At 48.7% G+C, this 18295-nt stretch overlaps 6 protein-coding genes across 6 annotated transcripts; 4 read left to right on the top strand and 2 right to left on the bottom strand.

Moving 5' to 3' along the window:
- The first annotated feature begins 1057 nt into the window (after positions 1 to 1057).
- On the top strand, positions 1058 to 3066 carry BX661DRAFT_180323 (uncharacterized protein). The gene is made up of 2 exons (XM_051535435.1): positions 1058 to 1196; positions 1317 to 3066. The coding sequence occupies exons 1-2, from the start codon at positions 1181 to 1183 to the stop codon at positions 3002 to 3004; spliced, it is 1704 nt and encodes a 567-aa protein (XP_051392762.1). The 5' UTR covers positions 1058 to 1180; the 3' UTR covers positions 3005 to 3066.
- A 702-nt stretch (positions 3067 to 3768) lies between these two features.
- Positions 3769 to 7114, top strand: BX661DRAFT_90613 (BRO1-like domain-containing protein). Its single transcript, XM_051539580.1, has 2 exons — positions 3769 to 4258; positions 4982 to 7114. Exons 1-2 carry the CDS (start codon positions 3984 to 3986, stop codon positions 6978 to 6980), a joined length of 2274 nt encoding a protein of 757 aa, XP_051392761.1. The 5' UTR covers positions 3769 to 3983; the 3' UTR covers positions 6981 to 7114.
- A 364-nt stretch (positions 7115 to 7478) lies between these two features.
- BX661DRAFT_90594 (uncharacterized protein) lies at positions 7479 to 8448 on the top strand. The gene has a single exon (XM_051539579.1). It carries the CDS (start codon positions 7717 to 7719, stop codon positions 8392 to 8394), a length of 678 nt encoding a protein of 225 aa, XP_051392760.1. The 5' UTR covers positions 7479 to 7716; the 3' UTR covers positions 8395 to 8448.
- Positions 8449 to 9442: 994 nt separating this feature from the next.
- Positions 9443 to 11129, top strand: BX661DRAFT_193508 (glucose-6-phosphate isomerase; the record flags this gene model as incomplete). The annotated part of the gene is made up of 3 exons (XM_051537782.1): positions 9443 to 9445; positions 9475 to 10484; positions 10559 to 11129. 3 exons carry the CDS (start codon positions 9443 to 9445, stop codon positions 11127 to 11129), a joined length of 1584 nt encoding a protein of 527 aa, XP_051392759.1.
- A 76-nt stretch (positions 11130 to 11205) lies between these two features.
- BX661DRAFT_180317 (mitochondrial 39-S ribosomal protein L47 (MRP-L47)-domain-containing protein) lies at positions 11206 to 11918 on the bottom strand. The gene has a single exon (XM_051535434.1). It carries the CDS (start codon positions 11767 to 11769, stop codon positions 11272 to 11274), a length of 498 nt encoding a protein of 165 aa, XP_051392758.1. The 5' UTR covers positions 11770 to 11918; the 3' UTR covers positions 11206 to 11271.
- A 3193-nt stretch (positions 11919 to 15111) lies between these two features.
- Positions 15112 to 18167, bottom strand: BX661DRAFT_90533 (prolyl oligopeptidase family-domain-containing protein). Its single transcript, XM_051539578.1, has 6 exons — positions 17905 to 18167; positions 17591 to 17801; positions 17149 to 17493; positions 16134 to 17038; positions 15916 to 16032; positions 15112 to 15818 (listed from the first exon to the last, which is right to left on the bottom strand). Coding segments are annotated over exons 1-6 (2247 nt in total). The 5' UTR covers positions 17907 to 18167; the 3' UTR covers positions 15112 to 15151.
- Positions 18168 to 18295: the final 128 nt, after the last annotated feature.

Here is an 18295-nt window from a genome sequence, read left to right as displayed (position 1 = left end):
GCCGCGCTGTCGCCGCCACGGCCCCGCCTCGCTCCAGGGCGCGCACAAGCTAAAGATATATATATATATGAAACCCCCCATTAGAATGGCCAACAAGGTTAGTTTCCACCTATTTTTTAGCTTCGTTTGGCTGTCCTCAAAGCAAAAGCAGTTTGAAGTATTCACTTGTTTGGAGCATGCTTGGTCCCGATTCTTACCGATTCGCGCTTCTCTTCGCTGATCACTGGGTTGATCCAGTACACCACTTTGTCGAACAGCGGGTCAGTCACTCGCACAAACGTCTTTTGCTCGCTCTCGTTCAAATTGACCTTTCTCTGTGTAAGCTGTGGTTGCTTTGGTGCCTTTGGTTCCCGAGCCGACGGATCTTTGGTGTCGATATCCATCCTTGATAACATCTGCTTCTCTGCGTGTGAAATACGCCAAAATGCTACAATACTACAGTGTTGCTTCTGCTGCGTAAAAAAAGGATTATCGAAACAGTGGGTTCCTGTTCAAAAAGAAAATCAGAGTGATAATGTGACGAATATAAATTAATGTAAAGAAAAAAGAACAAGATACGAAAAAAACAAACAAACCACTGATTAAAAAAGAGAAGCGTTGCTCGGCTGGGAAAAATAAATGCTATGGACACGCCAAATGTCCATCGCCAAGAGAGAAATTACCCAGCCAGATTTAACAAGGGGGTGGCGAGAAAAATTACTTTTCCCACTCTACCACCCAGCCGACTGGCCAAAAAATAGAAAAAGACCCATCCATCCATCCATCCCTCAAACCTTTCCAATTTCCATTCTGCTACTGACCGGTCCATATGCAGCCTATATATTTCTGGGTACTCCTACTCTCGCCTGGCCATGCTGAAGAAAAGAATGAGACTTTAAATATCTAAAAAAATTCAAATAGTCATCATTCTTCGGCACCCCCCTGCCAAATAAAATTAGAGAAAAATACTGGACTTTTTAGTTTATTGGGCACGAGTCGTCAGTTCGAGCTGTGGAAAGGATATAGCAACGAAAAAAATTGAAAAATTCAAGTTTATTCTTTTTCTTTTTTGAGGTTTTGAATTTTGACACCTTTCTTTTTTCGCAAATTCCTTTTTCTTGTCTCAATTCAGATTTAATATTAAAAATAACCGAGTACACGCGTCGCCGCATTTATAGCACCCATCAAGACTTTGTTATTAATGAGCGGACGACAAGGTACAACAAACCAGTTTACATGCATTTTGCACAAATCGACACCGCCTCTCTCACCCTTTTCAAGGCAGACAGCAACTAAAACATAGACATTAAATTGACAATTTTCTCATTTTGTTGTAGATGCCTGGGCAATGGCTGCCGCCGCAGCCGCTGCAGGCTCTCCCACTGTCAACCAAACGAGTGGTCGGAGTTCGATGAGCTACGGCCGGACGACTCCATCGAACAACGTTTCTAATTCCTTTTCCGGGTTTCAGTCACAGCAATTCGCAAATCTTCAGCAGCAGCAGCAGTCAGTTGCTGCCGCCTATTTGCAACAGCAGCAGCACTTGCGGCAACAGCAAGAACAGCTTGAACACGAACAACAGCAACATCTTCACCAGCAACAACAACAGCAGGCTCGGCCAGACATGTCGGAATTCCCATCACTAGGAAACCCGCCGGGACTCACAAATATGACTGCTGCCCAGCAGCAGCACCAAGCCGCCCAGCTGTACCGCACAATTGCCGGCGCTCGATCCGACCGTTCATCTGGCCAGACGCCCCGCCCGAACTTGACCCCTGACGATTTCCCTGCGCTTTCGGGCCCCAACGACCACGGCGCTGTGGGTTTTGGTGTGGCTCCAGGATCTGCAACCGGTCTTGGGCCTGGAAGTTTGGCAGACCTTGCTCCGGGCGCCGGCGCCATCGATCAGGGGTCGTCGCAGGCTTTGAGTTCCGGCCAGACAGCAACAGCGGCGGTATCGACGAACGGCCTGGAAACGACCTCGTCGTACAAGCCGCCGACGGCTAACCTGGCCAAGGTTGCCGGCAGCGTGGGTGCCCAGGGCTCGATCGGAGCGGCCGATCGCTTTGGCATGCTCGGCATTTTAACGACCAACGACTACGGCTTCGACGTGGCCAAATTTGGGCTCCCTCTGCCCTCAGCCGGGCTTTTATACCCGACATTCGGCTCGCCATGGACGGACCAGAGCCAGGCATACGGCCTTATTGAACCTGACTTTAAGCTGCCTGCTTGCTACAACGCCAGCCGCCCGCAGCCGGCCAAGACCAAAATCACATCATTCATGGACGAAACGCTGTTTTACGTTTTCTACACAATGCCCCGCAGCGAAATGCAGCTGGTCGCCGCCGAGGAGCTGTACCGGAGGCAGTGGCGGTACCACAAGGAGTTGCGGTTATGGTTGACTAAGGACCCCGACTCGCCATCAACTGCACGCTCGCCGCGCGGCGAGCAAAGCGTGTTTATCTTTTTTGATCCTGGCGTCTGGCAGAAGGTTAAGAAGGAGTACATGGTCATTTACGATATGCTTGAGGAGCGCACACCCCTGAGCGCTACCACCGCTGCAGAGTCTGCCAGCGCATTCCGGGGAGGCGCGCAGTCAGTCCCGCCCTCGTTGCAGCAGCAGCAAGGAATGGGAATGGGAATGAATTCCACCAGCATTGATCAGGACGGATCTTCCGCTGCGGCTGCTCAGGCACAGATGCAAAACCTGCTTCGCTTAAGTAACGCCAATACCTCGCAGCAACAGCAGCAGCAACAGCAGCAGTTAATGATGATGCGTCAGCGCCAGATGCAGGAGAATATGCAGGCTTCTGGCCGAGGCATGTCTGGTCAGCTGGCGTATTCCAACGCGCATATGGCTGATTTGAGCTCGGCGGCAATGTACAATGCTGCGGCCAGTGTCCATGGTATGGCGTCGCAGCAGCAGCAGCATATGGAGCCAGCGTCTTCTGTGTCGCAGCAACAGCAGCAGCAGTCAACGCCAGCTAACGTTGCTGAGGACGTGGCTGCCGCATCCATGGCATAGCTTTACGACGCGAGAAATGAGAAATGAGAAACTAATAAACATTATCACACATACACATACAACCACATACACATACACATATACATGCACACCGAAAAGTGGGGTTTAAAAATTTTCTGACTTGGTACTGATCAAAATTTGAATGGTCAAGATAATTGAAAACTCATGTTTTTTTAATTTTTGTAACTCCCTAAGGATGGGACGCACCCGACAATAATTTTATTTTGTGATTAATAGCATCCACATTACTTATTCACATTTATTGATACGTGGAAAATTGCATCAGCTGCCTTTTGTGTATACAGTAGTTTTTATTTTTTATTTATTTGTTGTGTTGCTCGCATTAATAATCGTCGCATTTCTATTTCAAAACATATATGACTTTGGCAGCCAAGTGGCAGCAGTTTTCCGTAAAGCAGTAGCTGCAATATTAACAGAAACGCGGCTAAGGTTACAAGCTCTGAAACTTTAATGCTTTGAGCTAAAAAAAATTTATTTATTGAATATTGAATATTGAATATGTGTGCGCTTCTTTAATACTATTTAAGTTTTTTCTCCCAAAAAAGTACAACCATCCAAGTCCAGCAAACCTGGTTCTCGCACACTCACGCGCTCGCGCACATGCACGCATACACCCACGCGCCCTTACCAACTATCATGTGATAGAGTAGATGAAAAAGGAGCGAGAATCCCACTTGCCAAATTTGGCCTTGTGCTTGAGCAGAGAAGAAAGTAAAAAATGAGTTCAACATCCGCCTCATTCACTCCAACGCATTGATTTATGCCTTTTTTTCTTTTTCTCTTTCTTCCTTGCTAAAAGACGCATTCTAATTAGCTTTTACACAAAAAATAAATCATAAATTCCACCACCTGTCACATCTTGGGTCTTGTCATTTTTATTTATTATTATTTCTTTTCTTTTCTCTTCTTTTATTCTTTCACTTTACACTTTACATTTCCAAACTAGCGCATTCGAACAATGCCGAGACCGCCGTGCATCTCAATTCCGTTCAAAAAGACGGCTGAACTTGACTGGGTCCGGCCGTTGAGACAGTACATTGCCAGAGCGTACCAGGAAGACCCCGATGTATACACCGACGATTGTCAGACTCTCAACCGTATGCGCCAGGACATGCGCGGCGCCAACGCGGACGAGACCGGACGAGACCTTGTTTTTCGCTATTATAGCCACCTCGAGGCCTTGGAGCCGCGCTTTAGGATTAATGAGCAGGGCGTCAAAGTTACTTTTCTTTGGTAAGCGTTTATTTTGTGTTGTTTTATTTTTATTTGCTTTTTCCACTTTTGTTTGTGTCTGTGTTGGCGGATAGACCCTGGAAATACCCTATTCTCCAAGAATGGAATTATAGCAGTAACTGTCATCCGCCTTTTATTTTAATTCTAGCTTGTCTCTCTTTCCCTCTCCCCTTTCCCCGCCATTTTGATCCTAGCCAACCAACAAAATAAAAGCTGTTTTTTCTCTTGGGTTGCCCACTCTATTTTATCCAACTGTCTTTGTTGCAATGTTCGTTGCAAAAAAAATAGAGCTGACAAAAACAGTGGGATTTGTCGTATTGTTCTTATTATTCAGTGCTCCAGGATGCCGGAGGCCACATAGCGTGTGTTGCCACGCCTATAAAGGTTGTCAATTGTGTATTTTTGGAGGCAACGCTCACTTGATGAAAAAGGGAGGATAATAGCGTGTTTTTTGCATCATAAAACATGTTTAGAATTAGGGGCGGCATTTTAGACTACGCGGGTCATGTGGGACGCGGCATGACATTACCGCCGCACACCCACCCGCCTTTGCCCCCACCCGCTCAACTGCTCAAGCCATGCTTTGCCTGCCAATTGTCTGCCGCTCATGCAAATCGGCGTATTGCTCATCCAGTGCCGCTGCCGTATTTTATTCTTGTATCTGGCACTCAATCAAAAACATCCAAAGCACCCCTCCCCCCAATCTCGAACAATAAAATGTAGGTCAGACGCTTTCAGCAGCGACAGCACGCAGCAGCACTCGCTGGCCTTCGAAAAGGCCGGCGTGCTGTTCAACCTGGCCGTAGCCTTTGGCATGCACGGCGCCAGCCTGTTTTCCGACTCGTCGTCCGAAATGGAGCTGACCACCGTTCATATGGCCGGAATATACTTCCAAGTTGCGGCCGACCGCTTCCACTACCTCAACGAAAACTTTCTGCACGCGCCATCACTCGACCTCCAGCAGGAGACGGTCAATGTGCTCAACGGCATAATGATGGCCCAGGCCCAGGAGTGTGCCCTAATAAAGTCACGGCTCGAAAAGAAAAAGGACGCGACATTGTCCAAACTCGCACAGCAGGCTGCGCTTATGTACTCGAATGTTGTCGACAACCTAAAGGCCATCGTTGACAGCCACCAGCTGCCCCGCGGCTGGCTGCAGCTTGTTGAGACAAAGCTGCGCTACTATCAGGCCATGGCGCAATACCACGAGGCCCACGCCGACGAGAGTAAGGGCCGGTACGGCATGTCCATCGCCCGCTACTCGCTGGCCGAACAGCACGCCCGCGAGGCCTCCAAGCTTGTGGGCCAGTTTGCCGAGGGCTTTTTCTCCACAGCCAACCTCGCTGAGACCTGTACCCAGAGACAGTTCAGGGGCTCCAAGAGCTCATCACAAATCTGGCCGCCAAGATCACTGAGGAACTGGCAAGGCGAACCACGACAACGACGTCATTTACAACGAGGCCGTGCCCAACATCAGCACGCTCCAACCCTGGATGCTGCCAGCGTTGTATCCAACTTTGACATCAACAAATTCTACGCTTCAGAGGAGCGCAGCAACGTGGTCGGTGGAGAGCTATTCTCGCGCCTGATTCCAATGGCCGTGCATGAGAGCTCGAGCCTCTACAGCGAGGAGCTGGCAAAGATGCTGCGTGATGAAGAGGACAAGGTCAATCTCGCCGATGGCGAGCTGGAGGACGCGTTGTCTTTCATGAAGATGCCCAGCAGCCTAAAGCGCTTCGAGCGGCCGCTTTTGCCCGCTGGCGCTGATGGCCGCTCGGGCGCCAGTTCAATTATTGCCGAGCTTGCAGAGCCCAGCCGCGCAGTGCGCGAGGCCGCCGGCTCAGTGCAAATAGGTGAGCGCTCGAACCCGCTTGCCGAGATGCGCGCGCGGCTTGAGGGCCAGCGCATGGGCGCTAGCGACGAGCTCAACGACCTCAGCCGCATGCTGGACGAAGAGCAGCATGCCAGCGAGGGGGTGTTGAGCGAGCATGCCTCTGAACCCCTGTTTGTTAGCTACCAGCCGTCGTCCCGCGCCGCCGCATACTATCGCGAGCAGCTCTCCGAGAACCAGAAGAAGCTTGAGGATGCCGCGGGTCTGGACAGCTCGATCCTTAACGACTACCAGTCGGCCGTTGCCCCCTGGCTGCCGACTTTGCACGGCGGCGTTGACGGCGTGGTCAGCGTGATGCTCGAGCACCTCAGGGAGGTTCACTTTGAGGAGGCTACTGACCCCCAGGCGGCAGGCGGGGAGAGCCTTGTGGATGTTGGCCAGGACGAGCCCGTCGGACTTGCCGGCCACTTGCAGGCAATCAAGGATATTTACGAACAGTTGCTGGAACTGCGCAAGATCCGCCGCACGGCCCTGGGAGAACTCAAGGCGTCCGCACAGAACGATGATATCTCCAGCGCGTTGATAAAAGCCACAAGCGCAAAGGACTTGCAGCCGCTGTTTGCCCGCGAGCTAAGAAAATACGACGTGCATACGCAGCGCCTGCAAGCAGTGTCGGCCAAGCAGGGCCAGCTGGTCAAGCGCATTTCCGAGGAGTTCAGGTGCATGATGGAGCTACCACAGGCGCGCGTAATTAACGACAAGTGGGACATGGCCGAGGGCAAGAAGGCGGCTGTCGAGGCGCAGATTCTCGAGGCCTCGCAGGTATACAGGCATGTGAGCGATGGGTTGGACAAGGCGACACGTTCTACACGCTGCTGCTTGACTCGCTGAGTGCGCTGCGCCGACAGCTCAAGGAGTTTGTAGTGTCGAGGGCCGCCAGCGCGAGCAACTTGTCAAGCAGGTTCTGCAGGACTCGGCAGCGCGTAGCCAGGCTGCACTTAAGGAGCGACTCAACCAGTATGCCGTTCCAGCATACTCCCAGGCCCAGCAAACCCAGGCCCAGCCGCAGCGTGCGTACCAGTCGACTGTGCAGAATGCGTACTCGCCGCAGCACGGCCCTGCCCAGTCGCCCTCTGTACACAGTGCGCAGGCGTTTGATATGGGATACTTGGCAAACCAGGCTGCTCAGATGACCTTGCACTCGCCTACTGGAATGCCGCCACTTTGCCCCCAACCCAGCAACAGGTTCAGCAGCAGCAGCTGCAGCAGGTTCATCAGATGCAGCCTCCTTATTCTCCTAACGGGCCAATGCACCCCAGTACCAGCCCAGCGCGCCGCCACCGCCGCAAATGATGCAGCATCCCAGCTACATGCCGCAGCAGCCTCAGCCAGCCTCAGGTCCAGCAGCAGCAGCAACCTCAGGTTCAACAACAACCGCAACCTCAGCAGTCCCAGCAGTTGTACGGGTACCAGCAGCAAGCCCAGCAGAACATTGGCCAATATGGCGTTATGCCAATTGGAATTCCGGACGCAACATCGGACCCGTACTCGGCAGCTGTGAGGCGGTCCACTGCCCTGGAGCCCAGCGGTCTGACCAACCCCACTAATCCCAGCTACAAGCCGGGTTATGGCGGATACACGACCACAGCTGCGCCCATCCAGGCATCGGGTGGCCCTATTACTGGATATGGAAACCCCAACCCTGGCTATGTGCCTGGGCCTGGAGTCTCAGGACCGTCGGCGAACAGCGCCAGCTATGCACCAGCACCACATCCCACTGCCTTCCATCAGCCCCCGCAGCCGCAGCCGCAACAGCCGCAGCAGCCGATATATGGAAGCTACAGCGAGCCGCCAGCTGCGATCATGGTTTCTGCCCCCATGCTACACTCAACTGTGTCCACTTTGCAGCAACAGCAGCAGCATACGCCAAACATCTACTCTCCGCCCAGCTTCCCGCCACCCCCCAGGCCCAAAACACCACTTGCACCAGCCGCAGCATCACCACCAGCCGCCTACAAGCTACGGAAGCACTGTTGCTAGCAATGCAGGACAGCCCCAGATGCCGCTCTATCATACGCCGCCAGCTCAGCAGCAGCAGCAACCTCACAACAGCATCAGCAGCCGAGAATACAACAGCATCAGCAGTATCTTTCGCAGTCCCAGCAGCAGCAGCAGCCTCTTGCTACGCCGTCCTACCAGCAGGATTATTCCCAGCTCAGCGGGCACCCTCCTCCTCAGCAACAGGCAATTGCTCAGAACATTCATAGCCTGTCAGCGTATTCAAATGCGGTACCAACATCGCTGAGCTACCAGCACCCTTCGTATCTCCAGCAGCAGCAGCAGCAACAACCTCCACAGCAATATGGAGTCCATCCGCCCACCGGATATCCACAGCAGCAGCAGCAACCGTCGCTACACCATGGCTACGGGTACCAGTACTCGAATTCTCAGCAACAGCAGCAGCCGCCCCCTCAGCAGCAGCAGCAGCAACAGCCGACTCCCTCCGCGGCTGGCCCTTACGGTGGATTCGTGCAGACATCGCAGCCGTTGTCGGACTGGCAGACGGGCCAGCCCTTGGCCACACCGGCAGCCTATGCCCAGCAGCAGCAGCCCAGCTACTTGCCGCATCCAACTCATCAGGTCCCACAGCAGCAACAGCAACAGCAACAACCTTACCACCATGGCTATGGCGGCAATCACAGCTCGCTGATGGACTAGATCGGCATATCCGGTAACTACAGCATCGGGCGCAAATTACCATATATATTTTTAATTTGATTTTTTACATGAATATTTTTTACCCGCCTTCTTCGTAATCTCGGCCCATTTACGTTGGCATTTTGCGGGTCCAAAAAAATCGATGACTAAAGTCCGTTTGTTCGGTTGCGTGATTCCAGCGGACTGCAAAGTCCGGACCACCGTGCCGCTTAAAAATACGTTTGCCAATGTGCCTCGTGCGCCGATCCCAGCGCGCAATTGGGCAATATACTCCCGGATCGCTTGATCTCGCAAAACTTTCTGGGATGAGGGGTGAAGGGAGAGATACCAAAGCGCACGGTTGAGGTGATGGCAATTCAACTTTCCTATGCAACAGCGGCCCACCCAGTGCTTAAAACACGCACATGTGAGCGCGTGTGTACGGTTTGATGAATTTTACTGTCAAACAGAATAATAGTAACAAAAAAGAGGTTGTTGCACGGAGAGGGTGGGGAATGTTGGCAGTATAAAAAAGTCGAGTTGGCAAGTGCGTTTCTTCTCCGCCTTTTTCGTTTACATTTTGCTTTTAGCACTCACCATTTTTTCCCAGCGTCTATCACCAACGCGGCAACAGCACTAGCTTTTAAAAATAAAACATGGTTCTCGCGACCGAACTCAAGCCTACCAGCAGCTCCAGGCCTACTACAATGCAGCGGGCAAGGATATCGACATGCGCCAGCTGTTCAAGGAGGACAGCGGCCGCTTCTCCAAGTATTCCAACGCGCTGAAGCTCAGCTCACTCGACGGCAAGCACTCGACGGAGCTGCTGATTGATTACTCGAAGAACTGCATCGACGACAAGACCTTTGAGCTGCTTCTTTCCCTGGCCAGGGAGGCCAAGCTTGAGGAGTATCGCGAGAAGATGTTCACTGGCGAGCACATCAACGTGACCGAGGACCGCGCCGTTCTGCATGTTGCCCTGCGTAACGTTGGCAACGCCCCGATATACGAGAGCGGCAAGGACGTGATGCCCGATGTCAACGCCGTCCTGGACCACATGAAGGAGTTCTCTGAGGAGATCCGCTCGGGCGCCTGGAAGGGCTATACTGGCGAGCGCATCACTGATGTGGTCAATGTCGGTATTGGTGGCTCTGATCTGGGCCCTGTCATGGTCACTGATGCCCTGAAGAAATACAGCCAAGCTGGCTTGAACGTGCATTTGTCAGCAACGTTGACGGCACGCACTTGGCCGAGGCTGTCAAGAATCTCGACCCTGCAAGACCTTTTTATCATTGCCTCAAAGACTTTCACCACGCAGGAGACCCTGACCAACGCGCAGTCGGCCAAGGAGTGGTTCCTGGCCACTGCAAAGGATGAGTCTCACGTGGCCAAGCACTTTGTCGCTCTTTCGACCAACAGTGAGGGTGTTGCCGCCTTTGGCATCGACACCAAGAACATGTTCCAGTTCTGGGACTGGGTTGGCGGGCGCTACTCGCTGTGGTCAGCCATTGGCCTGTCCATCGCCATCTTCATCGGCTTCGACAACTTCCACGCGCTGCTCGAGGGCGGCCACGCCATGGACCGTCACTTCCGCACAGCCCCGCTCGAGGAGAACATGCCAGTCATCCTCGGCCTGGTCGGCATCCTGTATAACAACTTTTACGGCGCTGAGACACAGGCACTGCTGCCCTACGACCAGTACTTGCATCGCTTCTCGCGTACTTCCAGCAGGGCGACATGGAGTCCAACGGCAAGTTCATCTCGCGCGACAGCCGCGAGGTCAACTACCAGACTGGCCCTATCATCTGGGGCGAGCCCGGCACGAACGGCCAGCATGCCTTCTACCAGCTGATCCACCAGGGAACCAAGCTCATCCCCTGCGACTTTATTGCACCCACTCACACGCTGAACCCAATTGGCGGCGGCGTCCACCACGACATCCTGCTGTCCAACTTCTTTGCCCAGCCCGAGGCCCTGATGAACGGAAAGTCTGTCGAGGTCGCGCGCGCCGAGATCCTTAAGGAGGGCAAGCTCACCAGCCAGAGCGAGATTGACGCCCTTGCGCCCCACAAGAGCTTCAAGGGCAACCGTCCGACCAACTCGATCCTGGTCAACAAGGTTATCGATCCGTTTGCCCTCGGCGCGCTCATTGCGCTCTACGAGCACAAGATCTTCACCCAGGGCGCCATCTGGAGCGTCAACACCTTCTCGCAGGAGGGCGTCGAAGAGGGCAAGCGCCTGGCCAAGGCCATTCTCTCTGAGCTCAAGGCGCAGGGCAGAATCGAGTCGCACGACTCGTCGACCAACGGCCTGATCAACTACTACAAGCAGAACCGCGCTTGATTTGATCGGCCTGCACCATTTTTGAATTACCAGTTTCATTTTTGTTTAATTTTACATCTCCACTCATTTTGTTCCTTGTCCTGTCGAACACGATGGTTGCTGAATTTTTTTAATTACTCTAGAAAATACGTTGTGAGCGTTTTCACGCGGCTGTGGCCTCGGGGACACGGACCTCTGTGGCTCCCACGGTCGTCGATTCTGTGGCCGATGCTGTCTTTCCGGCAACGATCGCGCCCTTCTGCTGAACCGCCTGTGCGGCAAGCTCCTCCTGCGCCTTCTTCCAAGCGATCTCGCGCTCACCCAAAACTGACTTTATGCGAGCCATGGTCTGTTTGCACTTGATTATCCGACTCTTATTGCTAAAGAACTGGCCGTGAACACCCAGCCGCCGGCTCTCCTCCTTCTGGCTGGCCAGCATGTTGCGCTCCTTGAGAACTACATACCATAGCTTCTGCAGATCCTCCCAGCTCTTTTGTCTCAACTCGCTGGCCGCCCACGAGCGACCTGTCTGATCTCTGCCGGTGGGCAACCGCTGTCCCTTTTCAAAAAACTCCTCGAAACCGCGGCTGACAAAACTGCTGTTCTGTGCCAAGCGGCGTGTCGAGAGCTGCCGTGTGATTGCGCCGAACTGTCCAAACATTGTCTATTTGTTTGTTGAGGCTCGTCCTTAGTTGGTTTTGCTTTATAAACTCCAAGATAATAAGAGACGGGAGAAAATGAAGCGAAATAATATATACCGAAAGCAAATTGAACTAAATTGAATTGGAAGAAGAACAGAAATTAAAAAAAGTTGCCAATTTGATATTTTCCCCTGCGATAACGCAGTAATTTTATCAAACTGCTAAAAGTTGGACTGAGCCGAGTCGAGCCGATTTATAATTGCAATAGACAAAATGATGTGGCAGTGGAAATTTTGCAATTTTCAAAATAAAAATCCAACTTGCAATCAACGGCTACTCTCGATTGTTCCACGTGAAATTTGTTTTTATATCTAACCCAAGCTATAGACCCCTTTTGCAAGATACTTTTTGTGGTATCTGTAGGGTATGGATTAAAAAAGCTATAAGGGTTAACACAACTGGTAATATTAAATAAGGAAACCAAGCTACAACGATACCATACATAACAATAATATGCTTCTGGTGTAGGTTTACATGACTACTAAATGTAATACAATTGCTTTGAACGTGTAACATTTTTGAAAATTGTTTGCTAAAACGTACTGCGCGCTAAAAACAGTATGCACTTGTTTTTCTAATGGTCTTGTTTCTTGGTCTAAGTAGTGAATCATTTACACTATCATTAGGTTATTATTGTTATTATTATTAATTAGTTATTTGCTTATAAATACATCACTATTTAACAAAGTTTATTTATAGCATTGATTATATTATACAAAAAAGTTTTGTTAAACAAAATGCCGTATGTACAGCCAGAAAAAACTTGAGCAGTTGGCAAGTTAATGCCATGCAAATAATAAGAGCAAAATAGTATATTATTTACATACAATATAAAATTTCAAATTACTAGGTAATTTGAGAATTTTGCAGCCAACATGCTAAAAATAAAAACAGCAGCTTTTAGTTACTTTTCCATTCCTACGCAGCCCGAGGATATGGAGGTAGACGCTGAGGGCGAAAATCACGAGACAGCTTCTCGTCAGCTCACAGATGGATCTGATATGGGCCAAATTACAGGAGATCAAATCAGGCGCCACAATTGACATCCGGACATACTGCCTGTCCCGAAATGGAGTGCCGGCGCAAGAATACAGACATGCAAATTATGCCATATCAGAGACCCGGGTTACTTTATAAGGACCAGTTCTCGCTAACGGAGCAACAACTGCCAGTGAGTGCCACAAAGACAACGAGATATATATAAGGCGAGGCCGGCAATAATAGTACTTTAGAAACATTAGTAATAAAAACCTTTATAAGTTTACCCCCATTCTTCTAACATTATCACAGTAGTGCTCCCCACCCCCTCTTATATAACACCATTATATATTATATATTATATTTATTTAATAAATAATGCTTAAAATGCATAGTCGTTAAATAGAGCAAAGGCTTTATTTAGAAATACAAAAGGAACCATTTTTACAATAAGAGGGGGTGTATGGAGCACTATGATGTAGTGTTAAAAGATGGGGTGTCAGTTTATAGAGCTTTTATTATTAATGGAATTAAAAGTAGAACTAGGGCCAGTTTCGTCTTATATATATATCTCGTTGCCTTTGTTGTGTACTTTGCCAGTTGTGCACCCGTTGGCAAGAACTGGTTCTTCTGCGAGCAAACCGGTGTTTTGGCATGACAATGCTGTGACCTTTGTATGTGCACATCCAAGCATATACATTATCAATGGGGGGCATATCAGGGTGCCAACATTATGTCCCCTGATTTGATCTTACATGGTACCATCTATGCCCTTTAATCGGCATGTTGATGAAATCTGTTTCACGATTCTCAACCTCGACATCTACTCCCATATCATCAGACTGCTCAGCAATGTAATACTTCTAGTAATAGAGCATTTTATAGTAAGTATTTCCATGAAAATAATTATCACAACAATTTAAAAGCCATTTCTGTACATTATTTATAAAAGGGAATAATCGGTAAATGAAATAAACAAAGAATGAGTAAGTATCTCCCCCTTTTATTGTCACGAAAAAGTGGTTGGGTGGGGAAAATAAAACAAATGGCCACTGATAGTTTTTTGCCTTCACATTGCTAAATGTATGCTTATTGCTGTTAAAGTAACAACTTCTCCTTGTTGGATTTTGTTTCAAACATTATGAAAATTGAAGCACTACAAACTGTATTCCAAATAAATGCTTTCAAGGTTACCAATACAAATAAAATAATGCTAAATATAATGTTTGACTGAACCGAGTTATTTGATATGCTCAAGAGATGTACACATATAATTGTTATTGCTTAAATGTGTGCATCAACAATCTAAATACTTCAGTGGCATAATGTCGGATTCATTCCACAGCTATTTAATTGCAGCAGTCAGCCTTTCTATTCCTGTGACAAAAGAAGAGGTAAGGTTGCACTTTAATATTATTATACATCTTGCAATCATTCTCTACTCCTCACTCCTATTTTGCAGAAATATTTCTTTATAAAATGCCTACAAATAATTCCCTGTGAAGCAGTGAATAATAATTTGCATAGCATTTAAATGGTGTTAAAAATATTGGGGTTAATAGCAGCGAATAAAGGATGAAGAATGTATGAAAGTCCACCTCGCAATGATCAAGCGTGTGCCCAGGCAGTATGTATAAAGAAAAGAAAAGAAAATGCTATTATGATACATCTTGCCAAACAGTTGGAGACAATTCCGTATTTTTATGTTTGTCATTTTTTGTATTGAAGCATTAAAATAAGCATATAAAGCGTCAATCAAATCCAGTACAATTATATTTTCTTATTCATCTATCTTATTTATACATTTACTCTATCACTTAATTTTATTGATATTATTAAAAATGAGAGCAATTCATAATTCACTTGAAGCTGGAAAACATAGATATACCAAGAAACCTAGCTCGGATTATAGAAAACCCGTTGTGCAAGGAACATCTGTAAATTTTGCATTAAATATTAAGCTACAACTAAACCTATTAATGTAGTGATAATAATGGGCTTTGAAATTCTAGAACAAGATTGCCACAATGCAGGCATAATTCCCCATATGCTACTAACCAAACATTAACTGTAAACTACATACATTAACGACTATCGCTTTAAAACTTGGTGTGCCCTGTTTGCGCCTATTCTGGGTCGCCAGAGTGTAAAATAAATTATATACAAAAAGCTCAAACGCAAGTAGTCATGATAATGAAGTGCTAGAGTTTTAAATTTGGTAATTATTTCACCCGAGCACAATCTTCAGTTTTCTTGAAGCGATATTAAAATTGCATTTAGTGCTGTTCCTGTGTTCAATAACGAGTAAAGGGACGTGTAATATCTTAATTTATTGAATATTTTTAAAGTAAATTTGACTGTCGTTTAATTACTAGTCTCAGAAATTAAGAATGCATTGCGCAAGGCATGTGTGTTAATGTAGCTGCCATCGTCGTTGTGCTCACCTTGGTCGCCATTGTCTCTGGCAGAATGGAAATGCCCTGCCCCCATTGCCGCAGAAAATATGAGCTTTGATGCCGAGCAGTCCGAGCGGCTAACAGGCTCGGAATATCCACCACGGCTGCGCAGCCGTGCCACCCACTTTGCAGGTTGCCATGCAGAAACACGCTGGTCCTGGCCGCCAGCTGTAACTAAAATCGACGGTGACCTTTTGTTTCCGACAACAATGTTCTTGATGTTGTCATACGGCGCGTACTGAGCTATGCAAGTGTAATCAGCCATGGTAGTCAGAGGGTTCCCCCATTCGGTCGTCTCAACGCTGGTCAATGGCAGATCGGGGCTAAGCATGGCTGAGAGTGGATCCACAAAAGGAACATGGAGAGCGGCTGCGCGAAAGTACGTTGGCTGCGCGTTCAGTGCTGCGCCAATAACAAGCCCCCCTGCTGAGACACCAGTAATTGCAAGCTGGTTTTCACTCGACCAGCCCTTGTCCAGCAGATATTGCGCGCATGCAATCAGATCATTGACTGAGTTGACCTTATTCTGGCCCCTGCCACTGGAATACCATTCTCTTCCCAATTCGCCGCCGCCTCTACAAACATCAATATACCACGGTGTTTTAAAAAAGGTCAAAAGGAAAGCTTTGCAGAATAACCACTTGATCATAATAATTATTGCAAAGAACTTACCTGACATGTGCCAATGCAATTGTCCATCCTCTTCGCAACAGCGGAATATCCTCCAATCGAAACTCGGGTTCTAAAGGTACGCCGTAAGCACCATACACGCGAATCAGTGCCGGTGACCTACACATATATAATTGTGACAATAAAAAGAAGAATTCCCATGGTCAGTAAAACGAACACAAGCAAACAATAAGGCTAGAAAAACCAATATGACGACTTACGATTTTTGGGACAAAAGCGCCGATTCGTGGTGAATCAGCGTCATTGGTACATCCTGGCCACCGCTGCTTGACACGGTTACTCGGCGAACCATATACTCGCTGGGGATCATATGTAGTGGCGTAGTGGTCCATGAATTACATTTTGCTAGAGTGCTCATGTTGTATTCGACAACAGAGTCTAAATGCACGGGGGAGCTGAAGCAAAGCCGGACTGTGGATGCGTCAAACTGCGGGCTTGGTGTTGGACGCACGGTGCAGTTGCCATCGTATGGAAGCGAGAGTTCCGAGCGGCTGTCCAATATTCTGTTATACACCAATACGGCTGGGCGGCCCTGCCTTTTGATGCTGACGACAATGTACTTTTGGAAAATCTCCACGTCATCGATGCGCTCGTTATCGGCCACATTGAACAGCTCTGTCCAATTTTGAGACGACGGACGGGCAGTTGGGGACCGCACTAGTCTAAATGGCAGGGGCTGCAAAACCGGAGCTTTCGAGTTATCATCCGTCGGCGAATTAGTGAGCACGATAAACTCGCCATCATGGTGGTCAACAAAGTACTCTATCCCTCTTTGCCGAGGGCGGATCAAATGCAGCGGGCTGTTGCCACTCTTGCCTGTTCCGCGCATCTGCCAAAAGTCATGGCTGGATGGAAAAATTTGCAATTCCGACGAGTCCAGGGTGCTGCTGTTGACAATGTGAAACTTTTTGTCCTTTGTGCGAGTAATATCGACAAAACACTCGTCGTTTGACTCGGCGTAAACGGAAACATCCTCTGACTGCGGGCATCCAATGCGATGACCAAGCACCTTGTGTGCGCGCAGCTTGCTGTCGAGCACAGTGTAAAACAAAGTATCTTTCAAACCAAAGACAAAGTTGAATATATCCTCAAGCACCTCTAGCAACTACAGGGTATCGATTAAAAGACAGCAGGCTTTAGTTTAAATATCGCGGGACCAATATTTCAAAGCGTGAATCAAAAAGCGTGCATCGCTTGGTATCTTCCTGAACTTACGCTGATTTCACCATTGCCGCCCAGTGAAAATATCAGAAGGCTGCTGGATTCGGAATTGCTGGAATGCCCACCATCGTGTTTGGTGGCCAGACAAGCTACAGTCTTGTGATCGTCCGATACAAGCAGATTGCGCAGCTCATAGCCAAACTTTTTTGCCAGCTTTTCAGAGTCCATCAGAACCTGCTCCTTACAGTCTCCAGACACAGCTGCACTTGCGTTTTGAACGGGGCGGCGGCAATACACGACACAACCGCTGTCGCTTTGCCTGGTGTAGTAAATAAAATCTCCGCTTCTGGTTTCGATCGGCGGCGGAACTTGATCCACCTCCGTTGCCTGACGAAGCTCCTAAGCATGGCATAAGAATACAAGTTAATCCGACGTCTATGCAAAAAAACCCACCCACTATCGATTCATCTAATGGAAAGCACATTTTATTGCATACCTTTGCGATCTGTCGCTGCAGCCTGGCTGTGCCCCTCATCACCTGTCGCGCGTACTTGTTCTCCTCCTCTAGATATTTCCTCAGTGCTGGTTCATGCTCTGGGAGCTGCATCCATGCATATTCGTCTGTGCGCAACCGACCATGCCATGTTTTGCTGAAATTTACAGATCCCTGCGCTGCTACCGGCGGAGAAACTGCGTCGACTCGAAACCTAAACAATAAAGGTTAAATCGTGATTTAAACTCCAAGATATTTAGAATACAGCTAATCATACGCACTGGATTTGTAATGAGCAAAAAAGTGAGCGCGCTTACATACTTTTTCAGTGCGTCGCGCAGAAAACGTGTTGAGCGCGTGTCATGAACAAGCCTCGCGTGGGTTGCTTTATTAAATGCAAATCTGTTTCTGTGCTGGTGCAAGGGTAAACTGCTGGCCACAACTGAACTCGAGCCCAAACGAACAATGCTGCCAAGGCGACGGTACATGATTGGGTTGCCCAAACAAAACAAAGAAAGCGCAAAGGGGGAAGCTTGGTAGGATAAAGAGATGCTTCGTATTGTAAAAATTACAGAGCGGCTGTGTGGAATTATTGGATGGCGACTCTGCCATGTAGCACACGCCGCTATTATGGCTTGCGGTGATTTTGGTTTGATCACAGGTTTTTAAAGTTGCGATTTGCACAATAGTGTGAGCGTTCACAACGAT

Source organism: Kickxella alabastrina, assembly GCF_025024165.1.
Source record: "Kickxella alabastrina strain RSA 675 chromosome Unknown BX661scaffold_7, whole genome shotgun sequence".
Classification (NCBI taxonomy): Eukaryota; Fungi; Kickxellomycota; class Kickxellomycetes; order Kickxellales; family Kickxellaceae; genus Kickxella; species Kickxella alabastrina.
The sequence above is the reverse complement of the archived record's forward strand: the minus strand, read 5'-3'. Positions and strand labels throughout refer to the sequence as shown.

What these genes read in the sequence shown, in the direction of transcription:
- BX661DRAFT_90613 (XM_051539580.1), top strand. Translation starts at nt 3,984, where the DNA reads ATGCCGAGACCGCCGTGCATCTCAATTCCGTTCAAAAAGACGGCTGAA. An exon ending in GTCAAAGTTACTTTTCTTTG is followed by an intron (nt 4,259 to 4,981) that starts GTAAGCGTTTAT and finishes AATAAAATGTAG; the next exon opens with GTCAGACGCTTTCAGCAGCG.
- BX661DRAFT_90533 (XM_051539578.1), bottom strand. An exon ending in TGCAGCGACAGATCGCAAAG is followed by an intron (nt 17,494 to 17,590) that starts GTATGCAATAAA and finishes TGCCATGCTTAG; the next exon opens with GAGCTTCGTCAGGCAACGGA. An exon ending in GCGGCAATGGTGAAATCAGC is followed by an intron (nt 17,039 to 17,148) that starts GTAAGTTCAGGA and finishes GATACCCTGTAG; the next exon opens with TTGCTAGAGGTGCTTGAGGA.
- BX661DRAFT_180317 (XM_051535434.1), bottom strand. Translation starts at nt 11,769, where the DNA reads ATGTTTGGACAGTTCGGCGCAATCACACGGCAGCTCTCGACACGCCGC.
- BX661DRAFT_90594 (XM_051539579.1), top strand. Translation starts at nt 7,717, where the DNA reads ATGGCGGATACACGACCACAGCTGCGCCCATCCAGGCATCGGGTGGCC.